This window comes from Tuber melanosporum, assembly GCF_000151645.1.
Source record: "Tuber melanosporum whole genome shotgun sequence assembly, scaffold_176, strain Mel28".
Lineage (NCBI taxonomy): Eukaryota > Fungi > Ascomycota > Pezizomycetes > Pezizales > Tuberaceae > Tuber > Tuber melanosporum.
The window spans coordinates 144,513-156,309 of NW_003298837.1; the positions used below are offsets into that span (position 1 = coordinate 144,513).

The 11,797-nt window shown below is 45.7% G+C and overlaps 1 protein-coding gene; it reads left to right on the forward strand.

The window, feature by feature from the left end:
- Positions 1–9,415: 9,415 nt before the first annotated feature.
- GSTUM_00003540001 (uncharacterized protein) lies at positions 9,416–11,462 on the forward strand (the record flags this gene model as incomplete). XM_002837131.2 has 3 exons in its annotated part: positions 9,416–10,656; positions 10,711–11,074; positions 11,128–11,462. The coding sequence occupies 3 exons, from the start codon at positions 9,416–9,418 to the stop codon at positions 11,239–11,241; spliced, it is 1,719 nt and encodes a 572-aa protein (XP_002837177.1). The 3' UTR covers positions 11,242–11,462.
- Between the last annotated feature and the right edge of the window lie 335 nt (positions 11,463–11,797).

An 11,797-nucleotide genomic window follows, 5' to 3' on the forward strand; every position in this document is an offset into this window, starting at 1 on the left:
GAACAAAGATGAATGGGAAGTTGAAGAAATCTGAGACTACCGCCTTTGGCATGGAAATGATCAGTTTCTAGTCAAATGGAAAGGATATCCAACGAGTGAAAACAACTGGGAACCACTAGAAGGACTCGAGCACACTATGGATATGGTGAACGAATGGTGGAAAGACTACATGCCAAACGAATCCCTTCCCCCAACAATCAATTATATCACTATGTGCTGGATACCCACGATGCCAGAAACTGAGCGATGGCATGCAGAACTCGAAGCTAGGGATGGATTTTGGGCACCATACTTTGAATCGGAATTCAAAAGTAGCGATGATGAAAATCAAGCTATGGAGCAGGCTCTCGACAACCTTATCTACTCACCAATCACCATCTGAATACCATAACGATGTCAAACTATGTGGAACTCAATGTGAGGCTGTGACAACAGATTGTTGGACTGTTGTTGAACCGCGATGTTATCCAACTTGAAGCCTACTTAGAAATCCTCTGGATAGACTACTGTCCTGATTGCAACCATGCTTGGGTTGATGTACAGCGCAAATCTGGTATTCACGACTACTGTGATTTGCATTTCTTTGAGTATAAGAGTTTTCTTAGAGTTTCCTCTTGTCCCTGGTGTGACACTTACGATGAAGAGTTTTTCGCGGAAACTGAAGCTTTTAGTTTCTCAGACTCCACTTTTGATGATTATTAGGTTTTGTTTGTTTAAACAGTTGTTTTGTTTTGGGGAATGTAACCGGTACGGGTACTCGGTTATTGGTTTTGTTTTATGTTTCGTTTTAAGTATCGCTTTGATACTTGGTTTGCTTTAAGTATCGTTTGATACTTGGTTTTGTTTTATGTTTTGTTTTAAGTATGGTTTAATACTTGGTTTTGTTTTATATTTTGTTTTAAGTATCGCTTTGATACTTGGTTTGTTTTAAGTATCGTTTGATACTTTGTTTTGTTTTATGTTTTGTTTTAAGTATCGCTTTGATACTTAAGGAGTTTTACCAAAGTGTATCAATTGATACCTTTGATTAGTTTCATTGATGCTAGATATGAACAGATTTGTGTATTTAAAAGACCGCCTGTTTCTACGATAGAAAAGGCAGACTTCGACAGACAGTATTTCAATATACTTGGTTGAACGGTTACTTCTTTGTTTCCCAGTACGCCCTCGAAGCCTCCTTTATTTCTCAGCTCTCACCTCCTCTCTGGAAGAGCAGGCCACCTGCCAACTATTGTACTTAGTACTGATAACGTGATTAGCACCCTGCGAACACGTTACAGCTCTCGCCTCCTCTCCAGAAGAGCAGGCCACCTGCCAACTATCGTATTCATTACCGATAACGTGATTAGCACCTAGCGAACATGTTACAGCAACCAAGAGTTGCCAACCCTGAGATTATCTACCAATCCAGTAGAATAACTCCCTATGAATTAATCGGAAGTTGTCCAGAAGATATCTATTAGTTGAATCTGGATTTATGAAGATTTAAAATCAGCGACCTAAGAAGGTTGAAATTACAATTACTTCCGCAGATACAATCCACAGATGAAACTGATTATTTCATTGATAAGGGAGAGGATTCGGGCCAACTCAATTCGGCTTGAGAATAAGGCCACTAGTCTGAGGACTATAAAGATCAGATAACTACTTTTGGGAACAACCTTGCTCCTAATTAGTAAAATAGTAATTACTGAAGATGATGTGGTGGTTTTCAAGGTCTCCCAGTATTCACACCTTGGAAGAACACCTGACATTACAAGTTATAGCAAAGAAGACATGTAACATGTTCGCAAGGTACTAATCACGTTATCGGTAATAGATACGATAGTTGGCAGGTGGCCTGCTCTGCCAGAGAGGAGGTGTCAACTGAGAACTAAAGGAGGCTTCGAGGGTGTACTGGGGAAACAAAGAAGTAACCGTTCAACCAAGTATATTGAAATACTGTCTGTCGAAGTCTGCCTTTTTCTATCGTGAAAACAGGCGGTCTTTAAATACACAAATCTGTTCATGTCTAGCATGAATGAAACTAATCAAAGGTATCAATCGATACACTTTGGTAAAACTCTTTAAGTATCAAAGCGATACTTAAAACAAAACATAAAACAAAACCAAGTATCAAACGATACTTAAAACAAAACATAAAACAAAACCAAGTATCAAACGATACTTAAAACAAACCAAGTATCAAACGATACTTAAAACAAAACATAAAACAAAACCAAGTATCAAACGATACTTAAAACAAACCAAGTATCAAACGATACTTAAAACAAAACATAAAACAAAACCAAGTATCAAACGATACTTAAAACAAACCAATAACCGAGTACCTGTACCGGTTACAAGACATATAACTTTTATGATTGATAGATGTAGTCTACGAACACTGAGATACAGAATATAAATATCAAAGTGCCTCCCAAGCTTTTAGACATCATCAAGCAGTGGAGAAGAGACCTTAATAATATAATCTTATTTTTATGATTCTATTCTACTTCACCTACTTTACTTTACTCTTAGTAGTCAAAAATAAAACAAGTATAGTTTAAGCCTTCCTAGACTATCATCATCTACAGAAACAAACCTTGGTTGGCCTAGACAATTCCGAGTCTATATGGGTTGCCTCCACCTAACAGAAATATAATAAATCATAATGTAAACAAATAATATGACTCATAATCGAGTCATGTGCAAAATCCTGTCACATCTGTAACATAACAATATTAAGTTTTACTGTCTTGTTTTTTTCAACTCTGCTGTTGATTTATCTTTATTTTTATTTTCAAAAAGAGCAGTTCAGTGTGGTCACAACCTTGGAATCCACCTTCTCACAGGGAGCACCCATTAAACAGACAGAGCACCGGGCTCATCTTCTTCTGATTGGTTTCTAACTAACAGCAGGGTCTGCCCGGTTGGAGACAGAAGTCACTTTGAGCTCTCACTTACCTTGTCCAAAACTGATTTTTACGGAAATAGAATAAAGCTTACAATAGCAGCAAGCTGTGATAGCAGATGCCCATTAGAGGCAATGGAGGATTTCCTCACATGGGACACTCACTGGCATTGCTCCTCACCCTTATTCTGCATTGGACAACAGGAACTACTACTATTTACCCATGAATATGTCTTGGAAACACTACAGGCACCTCCTATCAGACCAGGTTTGGGCCATGTCCCATGGAATGGGTGTAGCTTCCAGAGAAGGGCAGCTACATGGGTAGCAGAGGTTGGCATTTCAGAATCAGAAATCCAGATGCTGGGTCAGTGGAGATCAGATTCCTATAAGACTTACATTGAGTACTTACCAGAGGAACAGATTTCATTATCACAATACTTTCAAGCCAAACAGAACCAACAACAATATCGCAACTGAGCCTGCCTCAGCACGGGAGTGGGATACTAGCCACCCAACAGCAGGCACGGCCAGGTATGGCCCGTATGGGCAAGGCCACCTGCATGGAACTGGAACATATTGGTGGCAACCATTCCCAAAGGCAAGGGCAGCGACACCTCCACCAATGCCTCCGCCAGTGGAACACATCTCTCTCTTTTCTCCTCATTGTTTTTTTTTTCTTTTCTAGCATGTCGATATCGTAATAGATTTCTTTGGCTTTGGAGAATTGGCAGCGTGTAGAAACGGGCGGGAGCCGAATTTTGGTAAAAATATTGTGATAAGATCCAATCAGTCTTCCCTTACACGCCGTCATATGCCATGGCTCGTGCGCTTAAACTTAAGCAGCTTGTTCTTAGAAGGACTGCATCAAGTTCTACAGTGGTGGTTGACAATGACCGGCTCAACTTGAAATTACGCGCTAAGATTCTCAAAGTGCGGGGGCACTCTTACCGGGGAGATAACAGGTGGAAGTTCTGACAAACGTCGATTGACATTGTCAGAGAACATCACCTCACCCAGTTCCATCAGTTCAAGGGGATTCTGCGAAACCCGCAAGGTGATCTTTATTCCCACACAGACTCCCCCGACGCATCAGAGAGCAAGGCCAGAGTCACAGAAATTTAGGATTGGTTAAAGAGTATTTTGGGAGGAAGCTTCGAGAAGGTACATTCGACGCATTGGCGTACAATGGGCATGCCCCGCGAGGCATTGTTAAAGCCTAGCGACGTCGAGCATAGTGTTGGAAATAGCTGCTCGCCATGAACACTACCCAACATGCTCAGAATCTGTCTGACATGTTTTTAACATGCACGACATATTCCGAGCATGCCCGGCATGCCTTTCACCCCTTTATGCTTATCTGTCCGTCCACCCCATTATCTGTCTGTCTGCCCGTTTCTTTGCTTGTTTGATCGCCCATTCGCTTTCCAGTTCGTTTGTTCGCTAGCCTGTTCGCACGCCGTTCGCTCACCTGTTCATTCGCTCACCTGTTCGATTGCTCGCCCATTCATTTGATCGCTCCTTTGATCGTTCGCCCATTCAATTGCCTATCTGTAGCTCCGTTTATTCGTTAGTCCGTTTACTTTTTATACCCGCGATAGCCTACCTATGTTCCACGCTTCCGGCGGAAAAGGACATGAACGCTGAGGGAGTAATAAACCGTCGGGAGTCTTTGTTCCTGTATTTCTTTTGTTAGCAGTGGGAGCGTGGGAGGCAAGGAGAGCGCGGAAGGTAGTGGGAGTGCGGAAGGAGATTGGATAGTCTTTTAGGAGTCTATTGTTTGTTTTCTTTTGTTAGCATGAGAACACACAGGATGGGGTGGGGGGCGCTAGAGATACCAGTATGGGTGACTGAAGGAAGGATAGGTGATCTTTGACGTTTATCTATACTCCTGCCTTCTCCTATCAGTTAGTTGAGCCGTGAGTCCGAGCAAGTTGTCGAGCAAGCGAGTTGTTGAGAGAGTCTTGGAGAGTGTTGTCTTTAGAGAAAGAGAAACGGAGAGAGCAAATTTTTCATACCCCGGTTAGTTAGTGCCGAATATGTTATTGAATACCCCTCTTTTGGCTGCCGCCTGAAGCCTTGGCGTTTCATTTCGGCAAAGTGATAGTCTGTGATCGCACGCCCCCCCCGGTAACGGTTATCGTTGATTTTACTGCTCTGGAAAGTTATCGTTTCTAGTACGTAGATGGTATAATTAGCGGTTTGAAAGTTCTGGTTGCGACCAGAGGGACTGTCGTCGGCCCGACCGTGATTACAATGCTTAGCGAGTGATATCCTATGTCCACCCTCAAATGCAGGCTCGAGCCCTATCCCTTGGGCGGTGTGAAACAGTAAAATTCGTTGCCAGCTACGCTATTCCTAATACTGAGGAAACTATACCATAAAAAGAATAGCTAGAATGTAAGATGGCAACGTCAGCGCTTCAGCAATCGCTCTTCAGTTTGAGGGAGGATTGGAGCCCACGAAACACTAAATCCATACCATGCTATATTCAAAGAAAGTACGAAGTCCTCTCGCTTCTCTCTCGATTAATTCCTCTCTGAAGGCTAGGGCTGGTCGAAGAAAAGAGGAACAGCCAAAATGCGCGGTCGTCAAGAAGAACGAGCAAAAAGAACCGGTTATCCGACAACCATATGTGCCACTTGCTCCCCGTATTGACCATATGGCACAACCACTGCTACCTTGGGAGAGCTCGGTGGAGCAGGCTACTGCCTTGGCTATATTCAAGTTGTTTTGGGACCAGGAGGTTGTGAGTGTATTGGTTAAGGGAACCAATTTGTATGCGGATGAGAAGGGGGTACGACAAGGAAGCCGGACACCTGAAGGACGGCGTCTCTGGGGTCGGCCATGGAAGAAAGTGACCGAGGCCGAAATGAGAGTGTTTTTAGCACTTTTGCTCTATATGGGAGCGAAGAGGGAATGTGGGAGTAGTCAGTTTTGGAAGAGGAGGAGAGAAAGTCAGCGTATCTTTAGTGCGATGAGTTTGGAACGGTTTAGTCAGATCAAACGATATCTCCATATTTCTGACCCAGTGATACAGCTATCCCGTTCAGAGTGGTTTGAAAAACTGGAGCCCCTCGATACTATGATTCAGTCTCGCTGTCAAAAATTCTATTTACCAGCGTCTAATGTTACGGTAGACGAAATGATGATACGATTTGGCGGTCGCAGTCACCATACCTATCGAATGCCCAGCAAACCAATCACCGAGGGGTATAAGGTTTTTGCTTTATGCGATATAGGATACACCTATAGCTGGATTTTTGCTTCTCGATCGGACTTTTTTGCAGGATTGGTCTTGCAGGAAGACCTAACTCCGACTGGCTCAACTGTGTTTCAGCTTGCGTCCAGTCTACCATATACTTCTGGACTACATTTTAATATATATATAGACAACTATTTCCCCTCACTACCTCTAATGGTAAAGCTTAGGGATTTGGGCTTAGGTTCTTGTGGTACTTCAAGAGTTAATAAATCTGCCTTCCCCCCTGATCTCCATGATGATCGGAAAAATATTCCTTGGAATGAAGTATCTGGTGGACCTGCAGATTTGGCAGGAAAAGTGCTAGCAGTTCAGTGGCAGGATAATAGTTCTGTTCACATTTTGAGTACTATCCACACACTCGAGGAAAGGACTATTTCCTACCTTCTATTATGCCCACTTCCTACTGGTTCACAGGGCTACCGGCCGGGTTCATCACGAATATTCAGACAAGATTTGGCCGAGTCTCTCATTAGGTCATACGGCCAAAAGCCACGCTGACCACGGCAGGCGTACTACTCACAAAAGACAACCACGCCCCGCTACAGTGTTCTTCAGTATAAGACTTCACTCCCATCTCCCACCGGTAACAAGAATCAGCATAGGTTTACTCACATGGGGGGGTCTAGGGTAGGATGCACAGAGTGTCGATTTACTCTGCGCGGGATGAAGCAGAAAGGTGTGCGAGCACCACTCACACGCTATGGCTGTACAGGCCCGGGATGCGGGTTTTCACTATGTGAGAGTTGCTTCGATATTCGGCATAAAAAGATCTTAGTATAATAGCATTAAGCTGTACCTTTTCTCCTCTGTCTCCTTCGGCCCTGCTACTCATAATACTGTAAAATTCCAAGTATAACGAACACTATTGGGCTGGTCGTGCAGTGAAACCAGACTCTCCGATTGAATGAGCGCTCGCAAATAAGGCTTGAAACCTAAGCAAGTGTCTTTAACCGGCCTCTTGAACTATTCGCAGTGCTGTAAACAACTGCACGACTAGCCCAGGCATGTTCGTTATTCCTCCGATTCTACAGCTGAGCTTGGTATAAAGTAGGTATATCTGCTCGCCTACCCCGTGCGACCGCCATCATTTGATATCACTCGTATGATTCATAAGCGCCAAGTACCCTATTTTGGACTAGCACAGCTGGCAACGAATTTTACTGTTTCACACCGCCCATGGGATAGTATAAATCTCAACAGCTCGAGCTTATCCCCATGAGCCAAGCAGGCCCAAGTCCGTGGCCCGGCCCGACCCGAGCCGACACGTGCGTGGCAAACACCAGCTCTGTCTCCAATCATACCTCGGTGAGGGGGGGCTCACAGTGGGAGGCAAAAAAAAAATAACCAGCCCATTGGAGCAATAAATTTAGAAGCAGAAAAAACTACACCCGGGGAGAGGCAAGCGGCGAAACTCTATCCAACTTTGTGTTTTTGTTTTTCAAGGCAAGTGCCGCTTCTCGAAAGTTGATTCCAACTGCGGGGATAAGCCTTCTGGTAATGCTGGCGGGGGGGTGGGGGGGGGGTGAAACAAGCGCCATATTGACGCAGACACGATACAAGTACTGTACCCGAGTATCATAAGTCTGTCGAACCTCACCTTATTGGTTCCAGTCTTCTCGCCCACTCAGAGAACAGTGCCCGCTCTAGGCGCTATGATACTTCATATCTTAAATTCTATCCTAACTTTAGTCACAGGTACTGCGCCAAGAGTTCGACGCACCAAAGTGCGAGAAAATCCACCAATTGTATGCCCAGACAGCCTTTCGTACACGTAGAAACTAGACCTATGAGAGGAATGTTCGGCGGACTATTTTTTTTCTTTTGCCCACACCCGAAGTACCCTTACTCGCCCACCCGTGACGTTCTAGGCCCTCAACTCCATGGTCTCCGTCCCCCCCGCGCCGGCGAAATACAACACTTTTCACCGGCCAGTCTTTTTTTTCTTTTCCCTGAATAACGTTTGTAGACCTGATTATGGGCACTGCAAACCGTAACAAAGACAATGCACAACCTGTATTATTATGGTATCTCCGTGCTTTGATTCCTTTCTCGAGTCAGTGGAGCTCGAGGAAAAGCTGATACTGTATTACGGACACGATCCGCGTCAAGCTGGGTGCCACAATGATCTAGTCTGGATTCGGGGACATATGACGCACTCGAGTGATCGAATACCTCCAAGCCAAATCCATTCTTTTTATATAAGATGTTAAAAATTCGATCACATCCTGGGAAATATGATATCAGTGCCAAAAGCCCACAGGCAACTTTTCGAGACCTGATATCCATACGAAATGGTCAGAAAGGTGCGAAAATTTAATTATCACATCTGATATAGTATTCCATCCAATTGTCCGTCGGGGCGCCCAAGAAATCGGCGCTAAATGTCTCAGTTTGGAACTCTCTAGTATTTTATATCCAGTCAAGGAAAGATGCTTTCCAGATCTCGTTATCTTCTCAACCAGAGCTCTTGGCCGCGGCGCCCGATAAACTGAGGGATGAGATGGCATTTGACAAAGACTGAAAAATCTGATATGGTGGGATTTCGGAGCACAAGGTTTGGGATCGCTATCTCTGTGGCAACGGTGTTTACCGTTGGAACAGGTCAACCTGAAAAATCGGGCTTTCATAGATTCGCCCAAGAATTTGTGGTGAGGCTAGCTTGTTGCAGCAACATGAGTTCAGGTGAGACGATATTGTTTACCAAACCCAGAGAACCGGCAATCTGCTAGCTTAACTAACCGAACTTCAAGCATACTCGAGTACTTGTATGAACCCTAACCTGTGACCGTTGTGACAAGCTAGAACTAAACGAATTACAGGCTCCGAAATCCCTCTAATTGAGCCAGCTGCGATACGTTACTCGTCCAAGTCTCCATAAGTAGGAGCTTGTACACGTACATTAGTAGCTTGGCGTCAAAATTCGCTGCCCCACCCTACCACATACAAAGCATCACACATCGCAACCACCATGATAGATCCTCCTATCATATAACGTCCACCAAAACATTATGGCTGCCGCCTCTCCTGTTGGGGGGGCAGCAAATTTTCTAGCTAACATCATACCAAATCCTACCCTTGTAGTCTACAAGTTAAGTGCAAGAAGTATAAAGATAGGTCTCTTGTTGTGTATTTCTCGGTCTATCTGCCTTCTATTCATTGCCTTCGTGCCATCATTCAGGATTCCCCCATTTCGAACTTGGGTCCCACACCAATCCAGAATGTTGAAATCCATCATCTCACTCTTCCTTGCCGTTCATATGGGGAGTGCCCACTGGCCTGGCCACGAGCAGGAGGGCATCGCCCGCATCCTCGTTCGTCAGAACACGAACAATACGATGGCTACTAGGCCCCCAGCACCAGCGACAACGACTCCTACACTTACTATATCCCCACCCCCAAGTTCCCGCACAACCCAACCCCCAAGCCCTAGTACGAGCAGTCCACCCCCGCCCCCGAGCACTAGCACAACTCCATCCATAATCACCAGTACGACTGATTTATCCCTGCCCTCGATCTCTAGCACAAGTCGACCCACAAGCTCCAGTGCGATCAGTTCAACCCAGCCCACGATCACTAGCACAAGTCCACCCACAAGCCCCAGTACGACTGATTTATCCCTGCCCTCGATCTCTAGCACAAGTCGACCCACAAGCTCCAGTGCGATCAGTTCAACCCAGCCCACGATCTCTAGCACAAGTCGACCCACAAGCTCCAGTACGAGCAGTTTAACCCAGCCCACGATCACTAGCACAAGTCCACCCACAAGCTCCAGTACGAGCAGTCTATCCAACCCCCCGAACTCTAGCGAAAGCGGAACATCGTCTCCCAAATCCTCCAGCACACGCCCAGGCCCAACCTCAGTCCCCTGGGTCGACGAAGACTCTGTGGCACCGAAAGACGCGCGACCTATCAAGACCACCCACGGCTCCTTTACAGCCATCATCTCCAACAACCCTGTCATCTTGGACTACTCTGGTGAAGTCCTCCCCCTCCGACCCTTGCAATATGGTCACACGCCTACCCCGAGTAGCTTTAAATATGCCGTGCTTGCAGCACTTGCGGGGGATGATCAAATAAAACCGTTCGGTGACCTTTTGGCGCTAGCGCCATCCGTCTTTGAAGGCCTCGATGGAGGTAAGAAATACTACATTTTCGCACCCACTGCCGAGTCCATTGTAGAATTCCTCAAGGGTCACCAAGACGAACCAAACCGGCATGTCCGCCGCAAGCAGCTTGTCGACCCCTATACCAGGCAGCAGTTTGTAGAGAAGCCCGAGGAAGGGCCAGATATCAAGGAAGAGTCAAGGACTCTCAGGACGACATTGGTGGGCGAAACCAAATACGTGGACCTTGGGCCTGGTGAGGCAGCTCGTGTGGTCTCAAATCCCGTGCCCGGTGGGGATGGTAAAGTGAGAATCACCTCTGGATTTGGAAATTCAACATTGGTGTATGCTGAGGATATACCCTTTGATGGTGGTGTTATCAGGAAATGTGACGGGTAAGCGCACCACTCTAGACTGCTGTGAAAACAAGCCAATTAATATTCTTGAAGATTCTTTACCCTTCCGCGTGCGCTTGAAACTGTCTTTGCGAGTACCAATGGCGGCTTATGGTCTACAGCACTCGAGAAAGCCGGTATCTTGAGAGACCTGTCAGAACAACGGAAGGCAACAATCTTTACCGTGGAAGACGATAAATTAGATGAAGCAAACCTGCCAGGGAAGGCTCAACTAGACCGGCTCATTCACAATGGTCTTTCGTACGAGCCTGACTTGAGCAATGGCACTTGCTTGGGGACAAGGGGTGACAGCTCGTTGAGCATCATACGAAATAGCGATGGTATATTCGTCAATGGTGTCCGGATCACCAAGGCAAATGTTATTGCCAAGAATTGTGTCATCCATTATCTAGAGACGGTATATTGTACATTTTCTGCTTTTTGGCTTTCTCTGTACTAACTTGTATTTAGATTCCACCTATCGGGACATGTGTTCCAAATTCTGCAGGCTCAAGGGCGGTCATACCCAAGGTGGCTACCCTTGGCCTATCGGTTGCTAGCCTTGCGGCGTGTCTGTTGATGTAAGGACGCGGACTGGTGTTGGTGGATGATGATGCTGGCGATACCCTCGAGGCATGCAACAGTCTAGTTCAGGAGAATGCCCTAACAATTGAGGAGGAAACGCCGAACTGTATAGAAAGTCGATGCTCTCTGCGCCGGGATATCAGGGGCGGGGGCGGGGGCGTGCGGGACAGACGATGATAATGCGGTTGTTAGACTGTCGGAGAAGTTTTACAAAAATCTAATATTTTGAGTAATGGAGAACCTAGATCTCGTTCGTGTCCTTCCTGTACCGTCAATGAAGTAAATGGATATCGTACAACATCACTTCTTTTTCCCGAAGGAAAAGCCGAACCTATCTTCCCGGGTAAGCGAGATCTCATGCAAAATTGTAAAATATGATAATGACGAAAGGGGGTAAGCCAATTGCAGCAACTAATCTCATGAATTCTCGGCTTAGACCTTTCGCCCGGGCTGGGCGGCGAATTCCTAGAGACCATTCTTTTTGTAACCCCCGTGGCCAAAAGGTGGCTCGCTCACCCATACTTGCGGTACGCAAGATGTACAAGAAAAAAACCGA